General features: G+C 45.4%; 1 protein-coding gene across 1 annotated transcript in view; it reads left to right on the top strand.

The window, feature by feature from the left end:
• Positions 1 to 25,843, top strand: part of LOC121563481 (protein diaphanous homolog 3-like) — a gene marked incomplete at both ends in the record, with an annotated part of 112,436 nt that overhangs the window by 6,371 nt on the left and 80,222 nt on the right. The window contains 2 exons of the mRNA XM_045218336.1: positions 15,493 to 15,587; positions 16,846 to 16,947. Coding sequence (XP_045074271.1) covers positions 15,493 to 15,587; positions 16,846 to 16,947 — 197 coding nt within the window. The remainder of the gene's footprint in view (positions 1 to 15,492; positions 15,588 to 16,845; positions 16,948 to 25,843) is intronic.

The raw sequence follows: 25,843 nt of genomic DNA, 5'->3' as shown, positions 1-25,843 counted from the left end.
AGTGTATTAGTTGGGGAAACATCCATACTAGATCTATGTCTGTTCTCCAGTTACCCCCTGTAGACACAACACACAGTGTATTAGTTGGGGAAACATCCATACTAGATCTATGTCTGTTCTCCAGTTACCCTGTAGACACAACACACAGTGTATTAGTTGGGGAAAAATCCATACTAGATCTATGTCTGTTCTCCAGTTACCCCCTGTAGACACAACACACAGTGTATTAGTTGGGGAAACATCCATACTAGATCTATGTCTGTTCTCCAGTTACCCCCCTGCAGACACAACACACAGTGTATTAGTTGGGGGAAACATCCATACTAGATCTATGTCTGTTCTCCAGTTACCCCCTGTAGACACAACACACAGTGTATTAGTTGGGGAAACATCCATACTAGATCTATGTCTGTTCTCCAGTTACCCTGTAGACACAACACACAGTGTATTAGTTGGGGAAACATCCATACTAGATCTATGTCTGTTCTCCAGTTACCCCCTGTAGACACAACACACAGTGTATTAGTTGGGGAAAACATCCATACTAGATCTATGTCTGTTCTCCAGTTACCCCCTGTAGACACAACACACAGTGTATTAGTTGGGGAAACATCCATACTAGATCTATGTCTGTTCTCCAGTTACCCCCTGTAGACACAACACACAGTGTATTAGTTGGGGAAACATCCATACTAGATCTATGTCTGTTCTCCAGTTACCCCCTGTAGACACAACACACAGTGTATTAGTTGGGGAACATCCATACTAGATCTATGTCTGTTCTCCAGTTACCCCCTGTAGACACAACACACAGTGTATTAGTTGGGGAAACATCCATACTAGATCTATGTCTGTTCTCCAGTTACCCCCTGTAGACACAACACACAGTGTATTAGTTGGGGAAACATCCATACTAGATCTATGTCTGTTCTCCAGTTACCCCCCCTGTAGACACAACACACAGTGTATTAGTTGGGGAAACATCCATACTAGATCTATGTCTGTTCTCCAGTTACCCCTGTAGACACAACACACAGTGTATTAGTTGGGGAAACATCCATACTAGATCTATGTCTGTTCTCCAGTTACCCTGTAGACACAACACACAGTGTATTAGTTGGGGAAACATCCATACTAGATCTATGTCTGTTCTCCAGTTACCCCCTGTAGACACAACACACAGTGTATTAGTTGGGGAAACATCCATACTAGATCTATGTCTGTTCTCCAGTTACCCCCTGTAGACACAACACACAGTGTATTAGTTGGGGAAACATCCATACTAGATCTATGTCTGTTCTCCAGTTACCCCCTGTAGACACAACACACAGTGTATTAGTTGGGAAACATCCATACTAGATCTATGTCTGTTCTCCAGTTACCCCCCTGTAGACACAACACACAGTGTATTAGTTGGGGAAACATCCATACTAGATCTATGTCTGTTCTCCAGTTACCCCCCTGTAGACACAACACACAGTGTATTAGTTGGGGAAACATCCATACTAGATCTATGTCTGTTCTCCAGTTACCCTGTAGACACAACACACAGTGTATTAGTTGGGGAAACATCCATACTACATTTACATTTACATTTTAGTCATTTAGCAGACGCTCTTATCCAGAGCGACTTACAGTTAGTGAATACATTTTTTATTTTTTTTATACTGGCCCCCCATGGGAAACGAACCCACAACCCTGGCGTTGCAAACGCCATGCTCTATCAACTGAGCTACATCCCTGCCGGCCATTCCCTCCCCTACCCTGGACGACGCTGGGCCAATTGTGCGCCGCCCATGAGTCTCCCGGTCGCGGCCGGCTGCGACAGAGCCTGGATTCGAACCAGGATCTCTAGTGGCACAGTTAGCACTGCGATGCAGTGCCTTAGACCACTGCGCCACTCAGGAGCTCCTACTAGATCTATGTCTGTTCTCCAGTTACCCCCCTGTAGACACAACACACAGTGTATTAGTTGGGGAAACATCCATACTAGATCTATGTCTGTTCTCCAGTTACCCTGTAGACACAACACACAGTGTATTAGTTGGGGAAACATCCATACTAGATCTATGTCTGTTCTCCAGTTACCCCCTGTAGACACAACACACAGTGTATTAGTTGGGGGAAACATCCATACTAGATCTATGTCTGTTCTCCAGTTACCCCCCTGTAGACACAACACACAGTGTATTAGTTGGGGAAACATCCATACTAGATCTATGTCTGTTCTCCAGTTACCCCCTGTAGACACAACACACGTGTATTAGTTGGGGAAACATCCATACTAGATCTATGTCTGTTCTCCAGTTACCCCCTGTAGACACAACACACAGTGTATTAGTTGGGGAAACATCCATACTAGATCTATGTCTGTTCTCCAGTTACCCCCTGTAGACACAACACACAGTGTATTAGTTGGGGAAACATCCATACTAGATCTATGTCTGTTCTCCAGTTACCCCCTGTAGACACAACACACAGTGTATTAGTTGGGGAAACATCCATACTAGATCTATGTCTGTTCTCCAGTTACCCTGTAGACACAACACACAGTGTATTAGTTGGGGAAACATCCATACTAGATCTATGTCTGTTCTCCAGTTACCCCCTGTAGACACAACACACAGTGTATTAGTTGGGGAAACATCCATACTAGATCTATGTCTGTTCTCCAGTTACCCCCCTGTAGACACAACACACAGTGTATTAGTTGGGGAAACATCCATACTAGATCTATGTCTGTTCTCCAGTTACCCCCTGTAGACACAACACACAGTGTATTAGTTGGGGAAACATCCATACTAGATCTATGTCTGTTCTCCAGTTACCCCTGTAGACACAACACACAGTGTATTAGTTGGGGAAACATCCATACTAGATCTATGTCTGTTCTCCAGTTACCCCCTGTAGACACAACACACAGTGTATTAGTTGGGGAAACATCCATACTAGATCTATGTCTGTTCTCCAGTTACCCCCCCTGTAGACACAACACACAGTGTATTAGTTGGGGGAAACATCCATACTAGATCTATGTCTGTTCTCCAGTTACCCCCCTGTAGACACAACACACAGTGTATTAGTTGGGGAAACATCCATACTAGATCTATGTCTGTTCTCCAGTTACCCCCCTGTAGACACAACACACAGTGTATTAGTTGGGGAAACATCCATACTAGATCTATGTCTGTTCTCCAGTTACCCCTGTAGACACAACACACAGTGTATTAGTTGGGGAAACATCCATACTAGATCTATGTCTGTTCTCCAGTTACGCTGTAGACACAACACACAGTGTATTAGTTGGGGAAACATCCATACTAGATCTATGTCTGTTTCTCCAGTTACCCCTGTAGACACAACACACAGTGTATTAGTTGGGGAAACATCCATACTAGATCTATGTCTGTTCTCCAGTTACCCCCTGTAGACACAACACACAGTGTATTAGTTGGGGAAACATCCATACTAGATCTATGTCTGTTCTCCAGTTACCCCCTGTAGACACAACACACAGTGTATTAGTTGGGGAAACATCCATACTAGATCTATGTCTGTTCTCCAGTTACCCCTGTAGACACAACACACAGTGTATTAGTTGGGGAAACATCCATACTAGATCTATGTCTGTTCTCCAGTTACCCCCTGTAGACACAACACACAGTGTATTAGTTGGGGAAACATCCATACTAGATCTATGTCTGTTCTCCAGTTACCCTGTAGACACAACACACAGTGTATTAGTTGGGGAAACATCCATACTAGATCTATGTCTGTTCTCCAGTTACCCCCTGTAGACACAACACACAGTGTATTAGTTGGGGAAACATCCATACTAGATCTATGTCTGTTCTCCAGTTACCCCCCTGTAGACACAACACACAGTGTATTAGTTGGGGAAACATCCATACTAGATCTATGTCTGTTCTCCAGTTACCCCCCTGTAGACACAACACACAGTGTATTAGTTGGGGAAACATCCATACTAGATCTATGTCTGTTCTCCAGTTACCCCCCGTAGACACAACACACAGTGTATTAGTTGGGGAAACATCCATACTAGATCTATGTCTGTTCTCCAGTTACCCCCCTGTAGACACAACACACAGTGTATTAGTTGGGGAAACATCCATACTAGATCTATGTCTGTTCTCCAGTTACCCCCTGTAGACACAACACACAGTGTATTAGTTGGGGAAACATCCATACTAGATCTATGTCTGTTCTCCAGTTACCCTGTAGACACAACACACAGTGTATTAGTTGGGGAAACATCCATACTAGATCTATGTCTGTTCTCCAGTTACCCCCCTGTAGACACAACACACAGTGTATTAGTTGGGGAAACATCCATACTAGATCTATGTCTGTTCTCCAGTTACCCCCCTGTAGACACAACACACAGTGTATTAGTTGGGGAAACATCCATACTAGATCTATGTCTGTTCTCCAGTTACCCCCTGTAGACACAACACACAGTGTATTAGTTGGGGAAACATCCATACTAGATCTATGTCTGTTCTCCAGTTACCCCTGTAGACACAACACACAGTGTATTAGTTGGGGAAACATCCATACTAGATCTATGTCTGTTCTCCAGTTACCCTGTAGACACAACACACAGTGTATTAGTTGGGGAAACATCCATACTAGATCTATGTCTGTTCTCCAGTTACCCTGTAGACACAACACACAGTGTATTAGTTGGGGAAACATCCATACTAGATCTATGTCTGTTCTCCAGTTACCCCCCTGTAGACACAACACACAGTGTATTAGTTGGGGAAACATCCATACTAGATCTATGTCTGTTCTCCAGTTACCCTGTAGACACAACACACAGTGTATTAGTTGGGGAAACATCCATACTAGATCTATGTCTGTTCTCCAGTTACCCCCCGTAGACACAACACACAGTGTATTAGTTGGGGAAACATCCATACTAGATCTATGTGTGTTCTCCAGTTACCCCCCTGTAGACACAACACACAGTGTATTAGTTGGGGAAACATCCATACTAGATCTATGTCTGTTCTCCAGTTACCCCCTGTAGACACAACACACAGTGTATTAGTTGGGGAAACATCCATACTAGATCTATGTCTGTTCTCCAGTTACCCTGTAGACACAACACACAGTGTATTAGTTGGGGAAACATCCATACTAGATCTATGTCTGTTCTCCAGTTACCCCCCTGTAGACACAACACACAGTGTATTAGTTGGGGAAACATCCATACTAGATCTATGTCTGTTCTCCAGTTACCCCCCTGTAGACACAACACACAGTGTATTAGTTGGGGAAACATCCATACTAGATCTATGTCTGTTCTCCAGTTACCCCTGTAGACACAACACACAGTGTATTAGTTGGGGAAACATCCATACTAGATCTATGTCTGTTCTCCAGTTACCCCCCTGTAGACACAACACACAGTGTATTAGTTGGGGAAACATCCATACTAGATCTATGTCTGTTCTCCAGTTACCCCCCTGTAGACACAACACACAGTGTATTAGTTGGGGAAACATCCATACTAGATCTATGTCTGTTCTCCAGTTACCCCCTGTAGACACAACACACAGTGTATTAGTTGGGGAAACATCCATACTAGATCTATGTCTGTTCTCCAGTTACCCCCCTGTAGACACAACACACAGTGTATTAGTTGGGGAAACATCCATACTAGATCTATGTCTGTTCTCCAGTTACCCTGTAGACACAACACACAGTGTATTAGTTGGGGGAAACATCCATACTAGATCTATGTCTGTTCTCCAGTTACCCCCCTGTAGACACAACACAGTGTATTAGTTGGGGAAACATCCATACTAGATCTATGTCTGTTCTCCAGTTACCCCCTGTAGACACAACACACAGTGTATTAGTTGGGGAAACATCCATACTAGATCTATGTCTGTTCTCCAGTTACCCTGTAGACACAACACACAGTGTATTAGTTGGGGAAACATCCATACTAGATCTATGTCTGTTCTCCAGTTACCCCCCTGTAGACACAACACACAGTGTATTAGTTGGGGAAACATCCATACTAGATCTATGTCAGTTCTCCAGTTACCCCTGTAGACACAACACACAGTGTATTAGTTGGGGAAACATCCATACTAGATCTATGTCTGTTCTCCAGTTACCCCTGTAGACACAACACACAGTGTATTAGTTGGGGAAACATCCATACTAGATCTATGTCTGTTCTCCAGTTACCCTGTAGACACAACACACAGTGTATTAGTTGGGGAAACATCCATACTAGATCTATGTCTGTTCTCCAGTTACCCTGTAGACACAACACAGTGTATTAGTTGGGGAAACATCCATACTAGATCTATGTCTGTTCTCCAGTTACCCCTCTGTAGACACAACACACAGTGTATTAGTTGGGGAAACATCCATACTAGATCTATGTCTGTTCTCCAGTTACCCCCCCTGTAGACACAACACACAGTGTATTAGTTGGGGAAACATCCATACTAGATCTATGTCTGTTCTCCAGTTACCCTGTAGACACAACACACAGTGTATTAGTTGGGGAAACATCCATACTAGATATATGTCTGTTCTCCAGTTACCCCCTGTAGACACAACACACAGTGTATTAGTTGGGGAAACATCCATACTAGATCTATGTCTGTTCTCCAGTTACCCCCCTGTAGACACAACACACAGTGTATTAGTTGGGGAAACATCCATACTAGATCTATGTCTGTTCTCCAGTTACCCCCTGTAGACACAACACACAGTGTATTAGTTGGGGAAACATCCATACTAGATCTATGTCTGTTCTCCAGTTACCCCTGTAGACACAACACACAGTGTATTAGTTGGGGAAACATCCATACTAGATCTATGTCTGTTCTCCAGTTACCCCCCCCTGTAGACACAACACACAGTGTATTAGTTGGGGAAACATCCATACTAGATCTATGTCTGTTCTCCAGTTACCCCCCTGTAGACACAACACACAGTGTATTAGTTGGGGAAACATCCATACTAGATCTATGTCTGTTCTCCAGTTACCCCCCCTGTAGACACAACACACAGTGTATTAGTTGGGGAAACATCCATACTAGATCTATGTCTGTTCTCCAGTTACCCCCTGTAGACACAACACACAGTGTATTAGTTGGGGAAACATCCATACTAGATCTATGTCTGTTCTCCAGTTACCCTGTAGACACAACACACAGTGTATTAGTTGGGGAAACATCCATACTAGATCTATGTCTGTTCTCCAGTTACCCCCCTGTAGACACAACACACAGTGTATTAGTTGGGGAAACATCCATACTAGATCTATGTCTGTTCTCCAGTTACCCCCCTGTAGACACAACACACAGTGTATTAGTTGGGGAAACATCCATACTAGATCTATGTGTGTTCTCCAGTTACCCCTGTAGACACAACACACAGTGTATTAGTTGGGGAAAACATCCATACTAGATCTATGTCTGTTCTCCAGTTACCCCCTGTAGACACAACACACAGTGTATTAGTTGGGGAAACATCCATACTAGATCTATGTGTGTTCTCCAGTTACCCCCCTGTAGACACAACACACAGTGTATTAGTTGGGGAAACATCCATACTAGATCTATGTCTGTTCTCCAGCTCTTCTTTTAATCCTTGCCTCTTCCTGTATTTCTCACCACATCCTGCTCCGGCTCAGGATGGTAGGAACTGCAGGAGCTTGTTACAGGATGAGGTCCCAAATAGCTCCCTATATAGTGCACTCCTTATGCAGGCCCTGATCAAACGTAGTACACTATGTAGGGAATAGGGTGTCGTTTGGGATGCAGCCAGTGTTCATGTTGATCATTATTCTGCGTAGTATTGAGAGGCGTAGGAGGGAGAGCTACAGAGATGGAGAGCACTCACTCATCCCTCATCAGGTGACTCAAACATAGAGGGCAGAGGGCAGAGGTCAGCGTGGAAACACACTTCTCCAGGCTTTCTTTCCTCTGGTTCGCTCACTCGCTCTTGCTTTCTTTTCATCTCGCTTTTGACTTCCATCTAACTTTCTTTGGTTTCTTTCTTTCTCTTGATTATTTTAAAATACTCTTCGGATCTGCACAAAGAGAAGGGGAAGTTAGCATGATCTCTCTCTCACTCTCTCTTTCCTTCCTTTCACTCTCCTTTACTCCATCCCTCACTCCGTTCAAGCCTACAGGTGAAAGGTCATGCCAGCTCCTCACACACAGACAGACAGACAGACAGACAGACAGACAGACAGACAGACAGACAGACAGACAGACGTCTCAGATTGCACTTGTTTATCGTGAACATCACTGTTCCTCTCTCTCTCTTTCTTTCTCTCTTTTTCTCACTCTCTTTTACTCTCCCCTCTCTCCTTCACCTCCTCTCTCCTTCACCTCCTCTCTCCTCCACCCCCTCTCTCCTGCACCTCCTCTCTCCTGCACCTCCTCTCTCCTGCACCTCCTCTCTCCTGCACCTCCTCTCTCCTGCCCCTCCTCTCTCCTGCACCTCCTCTCTTTCACCTCCTCTCTCTTTCACCTCCTCTCTCTTTCACCTCCTCTCTCCTGCACCACCTCTCTCCTTCACCTCCTCTCTCCTTCACCTCCTCTCTCCTTCTCCTCTCTACATCTCAATAGGTCCTCTCCGGTGCGCTGGTCAAATAAAGTGATAGGGGTGTCAGTAATTCCAGTGATGTCATTGGGCCATTACAATCATCATGTAATAGTAGACAGGAGAAGGGAGGGGAAGAGATTGAACAGACTACAGAGAGGAGGAAGGAGGACAGGAGGAGATTGAATAGACTACAGAGAGGAGGAAGGAGGAGAGGAGGAGATTGAATAGACTACAGAGAGGAGGAAGGAGGAGAGGAGGAGATTGAATAGACTACAGAGAGGAGGAAGGAGGACAGGAGGAGATTGAATAGACTACAGAGAGGAGGAAGGAGGAGAGGAGGAGATTGAATAGACTACAGAGAGGAGGAAGGAGGAGAGGAGGAGATTGAATAGACTACAGAGAGGAGGAAGGAGGAGAGGAGGAGATTGAATAGACTACAGAGAGGAGGAAGGAGGAGAGGAGGAGATTGAATAGACTACAGAGAGGAGGAAGGAGGAGAGGAGGAGATTGAATAGACTACAGAGAGGAGGAAGGAGGAGAGGAGGAGATTGAATAGACTACAGAGAGGAGGAAGGAGGAGAGGAGGAGATTGAATAGACTACAGAGAGGAGGAAGGAGGAGAGGAGGAGATTGAACAGACTACAGAGAGGAGGAAGGAGGAGAGGAGGAGATTGAATAGACTACAGAGAGGAGGAAGGAGGAGAGGAGGAGATTGAATAGACTACAGAGAGGAGGAAGGAGGAGATTGAATAGACTACAGAGAGGAGGAAGGAGGAGAGGAGGAGATTGAATAGACTACAGAGAGGAGGAAGGAGGAGAGGAGGAGATTGAATAGACTACAGAGAGGAGGAAGGAGGAGAGGAGGAGATTGAATAGACTACAGAGAGGAGGAAGGAGGAGAGGAGGAGATTGAACAGACTACAGAGAGGAGGAAGGAGGAGAGGAGGAGATTGAATAGACTACAGAGAGGAGGAAGGAGGAGAGGAGGAGATTGAATAGACTACAGAGAGGAGGAAGGAGGAGAGGAGGAGATTGAATAGACTACAGAGAGGAGGAAGGAGGACAGGAGGAGATTGAATAGACTACAGAGAGGAGGAAGGAGGAGAGGAGGAGATTGAATAGACTACAGAGAGGAGGAAGGAGGAGAGGAGGAGATTGAACAGACTACAGAGAGGAGGAAGGAGGAGAGGAGGAGATTGAATAGACTACAGAGAGGAGGAAGGAGGACAGGAGGAGATTGAATAGACTACAGAGAGGAGGAAGGAGGAGAGGAGGAGATTGAATAGACTACAGAGAGGAGGAAGGAGGAGAGGAGGAGATTGAATAGACTACAGAGAGGAGGAAGGAGGAGAGGAGGAGATTGAATAGACTACAGAGAGGAGGGAGGAGGAGATTGAATAGACTACAGAGAGGAGGAAGGAGGAGAGGAGGAGATTGAATAGACTACAGAGAGGAGGAAGGAGGAGAGGAGGAGATTGAATAGACTACAGAGAGGAGGAAGGAGGAGAGGAGGAGATTGAATAGACTACAGAGAGGAGGAAGGAGGAGAGGAGGAGATTGAACAGACTACAGAGAGGAGGAAGGAGGACAGGAGGAGATTGAATAGACTACAGAGAGGAGGAAGGAGGAGAGGAGGAGATTGAACAGACTACAGAGAGGAGGAAGGAGGAGAGGAAGAGATTGAATAGACTACAGAGAGGAGGAGGAAGGAGGAGAGGAGGAGATTGAATAGACTACAGAGAGGAGGAGGAAGGAGGAGAGGAGGAGATTGAATAGACTACAGAGAGGAGGAAGGAGGAGAGGAGGAGATTGAATAGACTACATAGAGGAGGAAGGAGGAGAGGAGGAGATTGAATAGACTACAGAGAGGAGGAAGGAGGAGAGGAGGAGATTGAATAGACTACAGAGAGGAGGAAGGAGGAGAGGAGGAGATTGAATAGACTACAGAGAGGGAGGAAGGAGGAGAGGAGGAGATTGAATAGACTACAGAGAGGAGGAAGGAGGAGAGGAGGAGATTGAATAGACTACAGAGAGGAGGAAGGAGGACAGGAGGAGATTGAATAGACTACAGAGAGGAGGAAGGAGGAGAGGAGGAGATTGAATAGACTACAGAGAGGAGGAGATTGAATAGACTACAGAGAGGAGGAAGGAGGAGAGGAGGAGATTGAATAGACTACAGAGAGGAGGAAGGAGGAGAGGAGGAGATTGAATAGACTACAGAGAGGAGGAAGGAGGAGAGGATGAGATTGAATAGACTACAGAGAGGAGGAAGGAGGAGAGGAGGAGATTGAATAGACTACAGAGAGGAGGAAGGAGGAGAGGATGAGATTGAATAGACTACAGAGAGGAGGAAGGAGGAGAGGAGGAGATTGAATAGACTACAGAGAGGAGGAAGGAGGAGAGGAGGAGATTGAATAGACTACAGAGAGGAGGAAGGAGGAGAGGATGAGATTGAATAGACTACAGAGAGGAGGAGAGGAGGAGATTGAATAGACTACAGAGAGGAGGAAGGAGGAGAGGATGAGATTGAATAGACTACAGAGAGGAGGAAGGAGGAGAGGAGGAGATTGAACAGACTACAGAGAGGAGGAAGGAGGAGAGGAGGAGATTGAACAGACTACAGAGAGGAGGAAGGAGGAGAGGAGGAGGGTTTAATGAAGCTAGGTACTGCAACACCTGGGCTCTCTCCTATCTAAACCCTTACCTCTCTCTCTAACACACACATGTACGCACTCTACACACACACACACACACACACACACACACACACACACACACACACACACACATTTGGTATTTGGTATTTATTAGGATCCCCATTAGCCTCTGTAAAAGCATCAGCTACTCTTCCTGGGGTCCACATGAAACATGACAGTCCAAATTACACACCCACAATATCTAGTTCTAATACATAGTACAGTCCAAATTACACACCCACAATATCTAGTTCTAATACATAGTACAGTCCAAATTACACACCCACAATATATAGTTCTAATACATAGTACAGTCCAAATTACACACCCACAATATCTAGTTCTAATACATAGTACAGTCCAAATTACACACCCACAATATCTAGTTCTAATACATAGTACAGTCCAAATTACACACCCACAATATATAGTTCTAATACATAGTACAGTCCAAATTACACACCCACAATATCTAGTTCTAATACATAGTACAGTCCAAATTACACACCCACAATATCTAGTTCTAATACATAGTACAGTCCAAATTACACACCCTCTGGTTTGTTATGAGGAGATTATGAATTGATGAACTTGAATCCTATTGTGTTCTGATCAAGAAAACAAGGGAGAGAGAGAGAGAGAGGTTACCAGAGATGTGTGTGTGTGTGTGTGTTGATTATTCAATATTTGAAGATTCTCCCTGGGGGGGATATTTCCCACATCCCCACGAGGACATAGGCTATTTTAAGCTTAGGGGTTAGGGGTTATGGTTTTTTGCCGCTTTAAAGCTAATTTCCTGCCATTCTACACATTTTTGCCATGACTAATGAATGCTGTGTCCTTTTGCTCAAACATAATAATTAAATCTATACTGCTAAATTCATTGTTTTGGGAATTTTCAGTTCTCCCTGACTGTCTAGCTTATATTTAGGTGATTGTTAATTCTAAAAGATTGTTATTGAAAAATATATACAGTGGGGAAAAAAAGTATTTAGTCAGCCACCAATTGTGCAAGTTCTCCCACTTAAAAAGATGAGAGAGGCCTGTAATTTTCATCATAGGTACACGTCAACTATGACAGACAAAATGAGAAAAAAATATCCAGAAAATCACATTGTAGGATTTTTAATGAATTTATTTGCAAATTATGGTGGAAAATAAGTATTTGGTCAATAAAAAAAGTTTCTCAATACTTTGTTATATACCCTTTGTTGGCAATGACACAGGTCAAACGTTTTCTGTAAGTCTTCACAAGGTTTTCACACACTGTTGCTGGTATTTTAGCCCATTCCTCCATGCAGATCTCCTCTAGAGCAGTGATGTTTTGGGGCTGTCGCTGGGCAACACGGACTTTCAACTCCCTCCAAAGATTTTCTATGGGGTTGAGATCTGGAGACTGGCTAGGCCACTCCAGGACCTTGAAATGCTTCTTACGAAGCCACTCCTTCGTTGCCCGGGCGGTGTGTTTGGGATCATTGTCATGCTGAAAGACCCAGCCACGTTTCATCTTCAATGCCCTTGCTGATGGAAGGAGGTTTTCACTCAAAATCTCACGATACATGGCCCCATTCATTCTTTCCTTTACACGGATCAGTCGTCCTGGTCCCTTTGCAGAAAAAACAGCCCCAAAGCATGATGTTTCCACCCCCATGCTTCACAGTAGGTATGGTGTTCTTTGGATGCAACTCAGCATTCTTTGTCCTCCAAACACGACGAGTTGAGTTTTTACCAAGAAGTTCTATTTTGGTTTCATCTGACCATATAACATTCTCCCAATCCTCTTCTGGATCATCCAAATGCACTCTAGCAAACTTCAGACGGGCCTGGACATGTACTGGCTTAAGCAGGGGGACACATCTGGCACTGCTGGATTTGAGTCCCTGGCGGCGTAGTGTGTTACTGATGGTAGGCTTTGTTACTTTGGTCCCAGCTCTCTGCAGGTCATTCACTAGGTCCCCCGTGTGGTTCTGGGATTTTTGCTCACCGTTCTTGTGATCATTCTGACCCCACGGGGTGAGATCTTGCGTGGAGCCCCAGATCGAGGGAGATTATCAGTGGTCTTGTATGTCTTCCATTTCCTAATAATTGCTCCCACAGTTGATTTCTTCAAACCAAGCTGCTTACCTATTGCAGATGCAGTCTTCCCAGCCTGGTGCAGGTCTACAATTTTGTTTCTGGTGTCCTTTGACAGCTCTTTGGTCTTGGCCATAGTGGAGTTTGGAGTGTGACTGTTTGAGGTTGTGGACAGGTGTCTTTTATACTGATAACAAGTTCAAACAGGTGCCATTAATACAGGTAACGAGTGGAGGACAGAGGAGCCTCTTAAAGAAGAAGTTACAGGTCTGTGAGAGCCAGAAATCTTGCTTGTTTGTAGGTGACCAAATACTTATTTTCCACCATAATTTGCATAAAAAATCATAAAAATCCTACAATGTGATTTTCTAGATTTGTTTTCCTCAATTTGTCTGTCATAGTTGACGTGTACCTATGATGAAAATTACAGGCCTCTCTCATCTTTTTAAGTGGGAGAACATGCACAATTGGTGGCTGACTAAATACTTTTTTTCCCCCACTGTATATATCCATGATCTTTTCTACATACTTTATATCTGTTGTTTAAGGTGACACTGAAAGCATTTTACCATCCCCAAAATGTATAGAAAAACATAAAAATACAATGATGTCAGAACAATCCCTGTAATGGAGAGATTTGGCAGTATGACTGGGAGGGTTTATCAGTATCTAGCATAGAGCAGGAGGGGACACACATTATCATCACCAGTCTCTAAATGAGCGTTTAGCGTGTTGGATTAATGGCAGTGGGTGCTGGGCTGAAGCTCCTCTCTCTCTCTCTCTCTCTCTGCCTCTCTCTCTCTCTCTCTCTCTCTGCCTCTCTCTCTCTCTCTGCCTCTCTCTCTCTCTCTCTCTCTCTCTCTCTCTCTCTCTCTCTCTCTCTCTCTCTCTCCTCTCTCTCTCTCTCTCTCTCTCTCTCTCTCCTCTCTCTCTCTCTCTCTGCCTCTCTCTCCTCTCTCCTCTCTGCCTCTCTCTCTCTCTCTGCCTCTCTCTCTCTCTGCCTCTCTCTCTCTCTCTCTCTCTCTCTCTCTCTCTCTCTCTCTCTCTCTCTCTCTCTCTCTCTCTCTCCCTCTCTCTCTCTGCCTCTCTCTCTCTCTCTCTCTCTGCCTCTCTCTCTCTCTCTCTCTCTCTCTCTCTGCCTCTCTCTCTCTCTCTCTCTCCTCTCTCTTTCTCGTTCTCAGCTCTCTGCACCTCATTGGTTTAAATCAAGAAGGCCTGTGACCTTTGTTTCATGTATTAAAGGAGAATGAGTCTAATCAGCCAATTCAAAGTGATAACTTATGCACAGTAGAAATAATGGAACGGAGGGAGGGGCTGGAGGGTGGGTAGGTGGAGGGTGTGAGAGAGAGAGAGAGTGACTGAATGAGAGACAGAGGCAGAGAGAGTGACTGAATGAGAGACTGAGGCATAGAGAGAGACTGAATCAGAGACGGAGGCAGAGAGAGTGACTGAATGAGAGATGGAGGCAGAGAGAGTGACTGAATCAGAGACGGAGGCAGAGAGAGTGACTGAATCAGAGACGGAGGCAGAGAGAGTGACTGAATGAGAGACGGAGGCAGAGAGAGTGACTGAATCAGAGACGGAGGCAGAGAGAGTGACTGAATCAGAGACGGAGGCAGAGAGAGTGACTGAATAAGAGACGGAGGCAGAGAGAGTGACTGAATCAGGGACGGAGGCAGAGAGAGTGACTGAATGAGAGACGGAGGCAGAGAGAGTGACTGAATCAGGGACGGAGGCAGAGAGAGTGACTGAATGAGAGACGGAGGCAGAGAGTGAGAGCGTGTGTGTCTATGTGTCTCTGTGTGTGTGTTGGTTAGCTCTGTTAGCATGTCTGTTAGCATGTCCATGTCCTACACAGATGTCTGCTCTAGTACATAGGTACTACAGAGCTGCACTGATCCAGCACCGCACAGCCCCACAGCATGTCTTGTTCTTCTGGTTTAGTTATCTAGAACAGCCGTACAAACAGACCTACATCTACTGTTGTGATCTCTCTCTAAATAACTCTCTCCTCGCTCAGCTGTCCTCCAGTCGTCATACCTCCTGTCACATGTGGAACCATGATCTCTCTCTCTCTAAATAGGTATCTCTCTCTCTCCCTCCCTTCTCTCCTCAGCTATCTTCCTGGGGTCCTTCAGGATACCTTACCAGGAGATCAGACGGGCCATCCTAGAGGTCGACGAGGAACAGCTCACCGAACCCATGATCCAGGTAACCATGACCTCTGACCTCTACTATCATAACGCTGTGGTCCATGTAGCCATGACCTCTGACCTGTACTATCATAACGCTGTGGTCCATGTAACCATGACCTCTGACCTCTACTATCATAACTCTGTGGTTCAGGGATACATAACGATGAGAGAGACAGACACAGTTTCATAATAACAGGCCAAACAAAGTCAGCAGCCACTGTGAGACAGACAGACAGACAGACAGACAGACAGACAGTCCAGTCTTGGTATTTCTCTGCCATATAATGAACAGACCACTAGCTGTTCAGAGAAAAGCTGGTTGAGAGGAGAGGAGAGGAGAGGAGAGGAGAGGAGAGAATAAAAGGTTGTCATTCCTCCTCTTGTCTTTACCATTTCACCATCTCTCCTGGTGACACAGACGCACACCGTGCTGCCTGCGCTGCCCTCAGCCCTTCCTTCCTGTCTGTGTGTCGTGCCTCATCAGAGCAGCATGGCAGGTGGTGTGTGTGACTAGATGGTAGCATCCTGTAGGGCCTCTCTCCCAGGTCTGTCGTCTGGTCTGTTGTGTTGTCTCCACGGCCCTCATTCATACGAGTCCTGCTATGTGGAATAGCAATGCTCCAGGTTCCTTAACTACTAACTTGCCTATACAGAGTGGTACAGACACACACTAACACACACACTAACACACACACACACACACACACACACACACACACACACACACACACACACACACACAATGAAATAAACAGAGATGCATTGGGAAATGAAAGCTTCCAAAAAAGTACTTAAAATATATTTAACCTACTAGAACAGTTTTCTGATTTGTCCTCGATTATCTTGATTGAGGTTATTAACATCTTTTCTAAATCTGTGTTAAAAGTTTTACAAATGAAATAAAGAAGGACCTGGCCTAATTTAAAGGTGACACTGTTATAATTGCTCTTGAAAAAGTCCTGAACATTATGTTCCTTTTATAATGGCTCAGTTTAAAACTCCAATGAATTTGAAACTTAACATTTATTTATTTATTCTATACCTCTTCTCCTCTCTCTCTCTCTCTCTCTCTCTCTCTCTCTCTCTCTCTCTCTCTCTCTCTCTCTCTCTCTCTCTCTCTCTCTCTCTCTCTCTCTCTCTCTCCCCCCCCTCTCTCTCTCTCCACCCACTCCATCTCTCTCTCTATTTATCTCTCTCTCCATCCCCTCCGTCCCTCTATCTCTCCACCACCCATCTCTCTCTCTCTCTCTCTCTCTCTCTCTCTCTCTCTCCAGAATTTGGTAAAACACCTTCCTGAGCAGGAGCAGCTGAATGCGTTAATGAAGTATCAGAATGACTACAACAGTCTATCTGAGCCGGAGCAGTTTGGAGTGGTGGTGGGTATCTATACACACACACACACACACACACACACACACACACACACACACACAGACACACACGCACACACACACACACACAGACACAGACACAGATGCACTACCTGTCAAATGTTTTAGAACACCTACTCATTCCAGGAGTTTTCTTTATTTTTACTATTTTCTACATTGTAGAATAATAGTGAAGACATCAAAACTATGAAATAACACATATGTAATCACGTAGTAACCCAAGAAGTGTTAAACAAATCAAAATATATTTTATATTTGAGATTATTCAAATAGCCACCCTTTGCCTTGATGACAGCTTTGCATACTCTTGGCATTCTCTCAACCAGCTTCATGAGGTAGTCACCTGGAATGCATTTCAATTAACAGCTGTGCGTTCTTAAAAGTTAATTTGTAGAATTTCTTTCCTTCTTAATGTGTTTGAGCCAATCAGTTGTGTTGAGACAAGGCAGGGGTGGTATACAGAAGATCGCCCTATTTGGTAAAAGACCAAGTCCATATTATGGCAAGAACAGCTCAAATAAGCAAAGAGAAACGACAGTCCATCATTACTTTAAGACATGAAGATCAGTCAATCCGGAACATTTCAAGAACTTTGAACGTTTCTTCAAGTGCAGTCGCAAAAACCATCAAGCGCTATGATGAAACTGGCTCTCATGAGGACCGCCACAGGAAAGGAAGACCCAGAGTTACCTCTGCTGCAGAGGATAAGTTCATTAGAGTTAACTGCACCTCAGATTGCAGCCCAAATAAATGCTTCACAGAGTTCAAGTAACAGACACATCTCAACATCAACTGTTCAGAGGAGACTGTGTGAATCAGGCCTTCATGGTCGAATTGCTGCATAGAAATCACTACTAAAGGACACCAATAAGAAGAAGATGGACAATGGACATTAGACTGGTGGAAATCTGTCCTTTGGTCTGATGATTCCAAAATTGAGATTGTTGGTTCCAACCGCTCTGTTTTTGTGAGACGCAGAGTAGGTGAACTGATGATCTCCGCATGTGTGGTTCCCACCGTAAAGCATGGAGGAGGAGGTGTGATGGTGTGGGGGTGCTTTGGTGGTGACACTGTCGGTGATTTATTTAGAATTCAAGGCACACTTAACCAGCATGGCTACCACAGCATTCTGCAGCGATACACAATCCCATCTGGTTTGGGCTTAGTGGGACTTTCATTTGTTTTTCAACAGGACAATGACCCAACACACCTCCAGGCTGTGTAAGGGCTATTTTACCACGAAGGAGAGTGATGGAGTGCCGCATCAGATGGCCTGGCCTCCACAATCCCCCGACCTCAACCCAATTGAGATGGTTTGGGATGAGTCGGACCACAGAGTGAAAGAAAAGCAGCCAAGAAGTGCTCAGCATATGTGGGAACTCCTTCAAGACTGTTGGAAAAGCATTCCTCATGAAGCTGGTAGAGAGTGTGCAAAGCTGTCATCAAGGCAAAGGGTGGCTACTTTGAAGAATCTCAAATATAAAATATATTTTGATTTGTTTAACACTTTTTTGGTTACTACATGATTCCATATGTGTTATTTCATAGTTCTGATGTCTTCACTATTATTCTACAATGTAGAAAATAGTCAAAATAAAGAAAAACCCTGGAATGAGTAGGTGTGTCCAAACATTTGACTGTTACTGTACACACAGACACACAAACACAAACACACACACACACACACAGACACACACACACACACACACACACAGATACCACAGTGAATCACCGACAAGGTCGCCGTGCGAGGCGGCCGGACAGCGTTGAGCGTTCCGTCTGTCTGACGGGCTCAGCAGCCGATTGGTTATTTATTCCACGATGGCCACCAGCTGGCATTAGCAAGGCTACCCACAAATCACTGCTTCAACACATGAAACACTGACACATAATCTTTAAATGGGGTGTAGACATGGACATGGTGGTGGAGGAGGAGAGGAGGGGGAGTGGAGGAGAGGGAAGGAGGAGAGGTGTGGAGGGGAGGAGGAAGGGGAGGAGAGGAGAGGTGTGGAGGGGAGGAGAGGGGGAGGAGGGGAGGAGGGGAGGAGGAGAGGAGAGGGAGGAGGAGAGGTGGAGGGGAGGAGGAAGGGAGGAGAGGAGGGGGAGGGAGGAGAGGGAAGGAGGAGAGGTGTGGAGGGGAGGAGAGAGGAGAGGAGGAAGGGGAGGAGGAGAGGAGAGGGAGGAGGAGAGGAGAGGGAGGAGGAGAGAGAGGGGAGGAGGAAGGGGAGGAGAGGGGAGGAGGAAGGGGAGGAGGGAGAGGGAGAGGGGAGGAGGAAGGGAGGAGAGGGAGGAGGAAGGGGAGGAGGAGAGGAGAGGGAGGAGGAGAGGAGACGGGAGGAGGAGAGGAGACGGGAGGAGGAGAGGAGAGGGGAGGAGGACAGGGGAGGAGGAGAGGAGACGGGAGGAGGAGAGGAGACGGGAGGAGGAAGGGGAGGAGAGGGAGGAGGAAGGGAGGAGGAGAGAGAGGGAGGAGGAGAGGAGAGGGAGGAGGAAGGGGAGGAGAGGGGAGGGAGGAGAGTAGAGGGGAGGAAGGGGAGGAGAGTGTGGAGGGAGGAGAGGAGTAGAGGGGTGGAAGAGACCAGGAAGGAGTTCTAGTCTACATACTGCTAGAGGTTCATGTGGTTCATGTTATGATGTTCATATTGTGTCCTATACTTTGGACAGGAGGAAGGAGAGGAGAGGGGAGGAGAGGGGAGGAGAGGTGAGGAGAGGAGGAGAGGAGAGGGGAGGGGTGGAGGGGAGAGAGGGAGGAGGGGAGGAGAGGTGTGGAGGGAGGAGAGGGGTGGAAGAGACCAGGAAGGAGTTCTAGTCTACATACTGCTAGAGGTTCATGTGGTTCATGTTATGATGTTCATATTGTGTCCTATACTTTGGACAGGAGGAAGGAGAGGAGAGGGGAGGAGAGGAGGGGAGGGTGGAGGGGAGGAGAGGGAGGAGGGGAGGAGAGGTGTGGAGGGGAGGAGAGGGTGGAAGAGACCAGGAGGGAGTTCTAGTCTACATACTGCTAGAGGTTCATGTGGTTCATGTTATGATGTTCATATTGTGTCCTATACTTTGGACAGGAGGAAGGAGAGGAGAGGAGGGAGAGGGAGGGAGAGGAGGAGGAGAGGAGAGGAGGAGAGTAGAGGAGAGGGAGGGGTGGAGGAGGAGAGGGGAGGAGGGGAGGAGAGGTTGGAGGGGAGGAGAGGGGTGGAAGAGACCAGGAGGAGTTCTAGTCTACATACTGCTAGAGGTTCATGTGGTTCATGTTATGATGTTCATATTGTGTCCTATACTTTGGACAGGAGGAAGGAGAGGAGAGGGGAGGAGAGGGGAGAGAGGTGAGGAGGAGAGGAGAGGAGGAGAGTAGAGGAGAGGGGAGGGGTGGAGGGGAGGAGAGGGGAGGAGGGGAGGAGAGGTGTGGAGGGGAGGAGAGGGGTGGAAGAGACCAGGAAGGAGTTCTAGTCTACATACTGCTAGAGGTTCATGTGGTTCATGTTATGATGTTCATATTGTGTCCTATACTTTGGACAGGAGGAAGGAGAGGAGAGGGGGAGGAGAGGAGGGGAGGGGTGGAGGGGAGGAGAGGGAGGAGGGGAGGAGAGGTGTGGAGGAGGAGAGGGGTGGAAGAGACCAGGAGGGAGTTCTAGTCTACATACTGCCAGAGGTTCATGTGGTTCATGTTATGATGTTCATATTGTGTCCTATACTTTGGACAGGAGGAAGGAGAGGAGAGGGGAGGAGAGGGAGGAGAGGGGAGAGAGGAGGAGGAGAGGAGAGGAGGAGAGTAGAGGAGAGGGAGGGGTGGAGGGAGGAAGGGAGGAGGGGAGGAGAGGTGTGAGGGGAGGAGAGGGGTGGAAGAGACCAGGAGGGAGTTCTAGTCTACATACTGCTAGAGGTTCATGTGGTTCATGTTATGATGTTCATATTGTGTCCTATACTTTGGGGAAATATGTGTTGTTGATGATTCTGCTGAAAAACTACATTCCCAAGACAATTATCCAGTGGATAGTCAAGTTTTCAACTACTAGGCCCAGTGGCTATCAGGATAGCAACCAAGTCCCATAAACACACTGCTATCTGTGAGAGAGACAGTGTGTGTTCTAGTTATGTATTAGAGACAGTGTGTTCTAGTTATGTATTAGAGACAGTGTGTTCTAGTTATGTATTAGAGACAGTGTGTTCTAGTTATGTATTAGAGACAGTGTGTTCTAGTTATGTATTAGAGACAGTGTGTGTTCTAGTTATGTATTAGAGACAGTGTGTTCTAGTTATGTATTAGAGACAGTGTGTGTTCTAGTTATGTATTAGAGACAGTGTGTGTTCTAGTTATGTATTAGAGACAGTGTGTTCTAGTTATGTATTAGAGACAGTGTGTTCTAGTTATGTATTAGAGACAGTGTGTTCTAGTTATGTATTAGAGACAGTGTGTTCTAGTTATGTATTAGAGACAGTGTGTGTTCTAGTTATGTATTAGAGACAGTGTGTTCTAGTTATGTATTAGAGACAGTGTGTTCTAGTTATGTATTAGAGACAGTGTGTGTTCTAGTTATGTATTAGAGACAGTGTGTTCTAGTTATGTATTAGAGACAGTGTGTGATTCTAGTTATGTATTAGAGACAGTGTGTTCTAGTTATGTATTAGAGACAGTGTGTTCTAGTTATGTATTAGAGACAGTGTTCTAGTTATGTAGTAGAGACAGTGTGTTCTAGTTATGTATTAGAGACAGTGTGTGTTCTAGTTATGTATTAGAGACAGTGTGTTCTAGTTATGTATTAGAGACAGTGTGTTCTAGTTATGTATTAGAGACAGTGTGTGTTCTAGTTATGTATTAGAGACAGTGTGTGTTCTAGTTATGTATTAGAGACAGTGTGTGTTCTAGTTATGTATTAGAGACAGTGTGTGTTCTAGTTATGTATTAGAGACAGTGTGTGTTCTAGTTATGTATTAGAGACAGTGTGTGTTCTAGTTATGTATTAGAGACAGTGTGTTCTAGTTATGTATTAGAGACAGTGTGTTTCTAGTTATGTATTAGAGACAGTGTGTGTTCTAGTTATGTATTAGAGACAGTGTGTGTTCTAGTTATGTATTAGAGACAGTGTGTTCTAGTTATGTATTAGAGACAGTGTGTTCTAGTTATGTATTAGAGACAGTGTGTTCTAGTTATGTATTAGAGACAGTGTGTTCTAGTTATGTATTAGAGACAGTGTGTGTTCTAGTTATGTATTAGAGACAGTGTGTGTTCTAGTTATGTATTAGAGACAGTGTGTGTTCTAGTTATGTATTAGAGACAGTGTGTGTTCTAGTTATGTATTAGAGACAGTGTGTGTTCTAGTTATGTATTAGAGACAGTGTGTTCTAGTTATGTATTAGAGACAGTGTGTTCTAGTTATGTAGTAGAGACAGTGTGTTCTAGTTATGTATTAGAGACAGTGTGTGTTCTAGTTATGTATTAGAGACAGTGTGTGTTCTAGTTATGTATTAGAGACAGTGTGTTCTAGTTATGTATTAGAGACAGTGTGTGTTCTAGTTATGTATTAGAGACAGTGTGTTCTAGTTATGTATTAGAGACAGTGTGTTCTAGTTATGTATTAGAGACAGTGTGTGTTCTAGTTATGTATTAGAGACAGTGTGTTCTAGTTATGTATTAGAGACAGTGTGTGTTCTAGTTATGTATTAGAGACAGTGTGTTCTAGTTATGTATTAGAGACAGTGTGTTCTAGTTATGTATTAGAGACAGTGTGTTCTAGTTATGTATTAGAGACAGTGTGTGTCTAGTTATGTATTAGAGACAGTGTGTGTTCTAGTTATGTATTAGAGACAGTGTGTGTTCTAGTTATGTATTAGAGACAGTGTGTGTTCTAGTTATGTATTAGAGACAGTGTGTTCTAGTTATGTATTAGAGACAGTGTGTTCTAGTTATGTATTAGAGACAGTGTGTGTTCTAGTTATGTATTAGAGACAGTGTGTGTTCTAGTTATGTATTAGAGACAGTGTGTGTTCTAGTTATGTATTAGAGACAGTGTGTTCTAGTTATGTATTAGAGACAGTGTGTGTTCTAGTTATGTATTAGAGACAGTGTGTGTTCTAGTTATGTATTAGAGACAGTGTGTGTTCTAGTTATGTATTAGAGACAGTGTGTGTTCTAGTTATGTATTAGAGACAGTGTGTTCTAGTTATGTATTAGAGACAGTGTGTTCTAGTTATGTATTAGAGACAGTGTGTGTTCTAGTTATGTATTAGAGACAGTGTGTGTTCTAGTTATGTATTAGAGACAGTGTGTGTTCTAGTTATGTATTAGAGACAGTGTGTGTTCTAGTTATGTATTAGAGACAGTGTGTGTTCTAGTTATGTATTAGAGACAGTGTGTGTTCTAGTTATGTATTAGAGACAGTGTGTTCTAGTTATGTATTAGAGACAGTGTGTTCTAGTTATGTATTAGAGACAGTGTGTTCTAGTTATGTATTAGAGACAGTGTGTGTTCTAGTTATGTATTAGAGACAGTGTGTGTTCTAGTTATGTATTAGAGACAGTGTGTGTTCTAGTTATGTATTAGAGACAGTGTGTTCTAGTTATGTATTAGAGACAGTGTGTTCTAGTTATGTATTAGAGACAGTGTGTTCTAGTTATGTATTAGAGACAGTGTGTGTTCTAGTTATGTATTAGAGACAGTGTGTTCTAGTTATGTATTAGAGACAGTGTGTGTTCTAGTTATGTATTAGAGACAGTGTGTTCTAGTTATGTAGTAGAGACAGTGTGTTCTAGTTATGTATTAGAGACAGTGTGTGTTCTAGTTATGTATTAGAGACAGTGTGTGTTCTAGTTATGTATTAGAGACAGTGTGTGTTCTAGTTATGTATTAGAGACAGTGTGTGTTCTAGTTATGTATTAGAGACAGTGTGTGTTCTAGTTATTTGTGTGTAACAGAGCTGGGCGTGGTAAGGCTGTTCTCCACCAGTCATGCTTTAATCTCCGCCTGGACGGCTCCTTAAGAAAGGGATTCAGACATAATTGGGTTACTGCGTTTCGCTTTAACGCGAGGAAATGATCAGCAATGTCCACAGGTGTCCGCTCTTTCTATTAAGGCTTGGGAGAGAAGGAGAGCAGGGAATGAGAGATGGATAGAGAGGAAAGGTAGAGAGAGGGAGAGGTAGAAAAAGAGAGAGGGGGAGAGGGGGAGGTAGATAGGGAGAGGGAGAGGGAAGGTAGAAAAGAGAGAGGGAGAAGGAAAGGTAGAGAGGGGAGAGGGAAAGGTGGAGAGGTAGAGAGGGGGGAGAGGGAAAGGTGGAGAGGTAGAGAGGGGAGAGGGGAGAGGGAAAGGTGGAGAGGTAGAGAGGGGAGAGGGAAAAGGTGGAGAGGTAGAGAGGGGAGAGGGGAGAGGGAAAGGTAGAGAGGGGGAGAGGTAGAGAGGGGGAGAGGGAAAGGTGGAGAGGTAGAGAGGGGGAGAGGGGAGAGGGAAAGGTAGAGAGGGGGGAGGTAGAGAGGGGGAGGGGAAAGGTAGAGAGGAGAGGTAGAGGGGGGAGAGGGAAAGGTAGAGAGAGAGGGAAAGGTGGAGAGGTAGAGAGGGGGAGAGGGAAAGGTAGAGAGGGGGAGAGGGAAAGGTAGAGAGGGGGAGAGGGAAAGGTAGAGAGGGGAGAGGGAAAGGTGGAGAGGTAGAGAGGGGGAGAGGTAGAGAGGGGGAGAGGGAAAGGTAGAGAGGGGAGAGGTAGAGGGGGGAGAGGGAAAGGTAGAGAGGGGGGAGAGGTAGAGAGGGGGAGAGGGAAAGGTAGAGAGGGGGAGAGGTAGAGAGGGGAGAGGTAGAGAGGGGGAGAGGGAAAGGTAGAGAGGGGGAAAAGGTAGAGAGGGGGAGAGGTAGAGAGGGGGAGAGGGAAAGGTAGAGAGGGGGAGAGGGAAAGGGAGAGGGGGGAGAGGTAGAGAGGGGAGAGGGAAAGGTAGAGAGGGGAGAGGTAGAGAGGGGAGAGGGAAAGGTAGAGAGGGGGAGAGGTAGAGAGGGGGAGAGGGAAAGGTAGAGAGGGGGAGAGGGAAAGGTAGAGAGGGGAGAGAGGTAGAGAGGGGGAGAGGGAAAGGTAGAGAGGAAAGGTAGAGGGGGAGAGGGAAAGGTAGAGGGAGAGGGAAAGGTAGAGAGGGGGAGAGGGAAAGGTAGAGAGGGGGAGAGGGAGAGAGGGAAAGGTAGAGGGGAGAGGGAAAGGTAGAGGGGGAGAGGGAAAGGTAGAGAGGGGGAGAGGAGAGGTAGAGAGGGGAGAGGGAAAGGTAGAGAGGGGGGAGAGGTGGAGGAGAGAGTGAAGAGAGAGGGATTGTGTATTTTAATTCCCCATCCTGCTTTAGGCCTGTGTGACAGACAGACAGACACATAGACAGACAGACATGATCTGCTTCTACTCTAGTTAGAGTCCCAATCAGACCACACACACACACACACACATACCTCTCACATACACACCACACACACACACACCTCTCACATACACACCACACACACACACACCTCTCACATACACACACACACACACACACACACCTCTCACATACACACCATCGCCAAGCAGCTTGGGGAGAAGGTGACAACAGCTGAGTGCGATTATTCGCAAATGGAAGAAACACAAAAGAACTGTCAATCTCCCTCGGCCTGGGGCTCCATGCAAGATCTCACCTCGTGGAGTTGCAATGATCATGAGAACGGTGAGGAATCTGCCCAGAACTACACGGGAGGATCTTGTCAATGATCTCAAGGCAGCTGGGACCATAGTCACCAAGAAAACAATTGGTAACAACTACGCCGTGAAGGACTGAAATCCTGCAGCGTCCGTAAAGGTCCCCTGTTCAAGAAAGCACATATACAGGCCTGTCTGAAGTTTGCCAATGAACATCTGAATGATTCAGAGGAGAACTGGGTGAAAGTGTT

This window comes from Coregonus clupeaformis, unplaced genomic scaffold, assembly GCF_020615455.1.
Source record: "Coregonus clupeaformis isolate EN_2021a unplaced genomic scaffold, ASM2061545v1 scaf1509, whole genome shotgun sequence".
Taxonomy (NCBI): Eukaryota; Metazoa; Chordata; class Actinopteri; order Salmoniformes; family Salmonidae; genus Coregonus; species Coregonus clupeaformis.
Note: the sequence above shows the minus strand (reverse complement) of the source record. Positions and strands in the feature narration are given on the sequence as shown.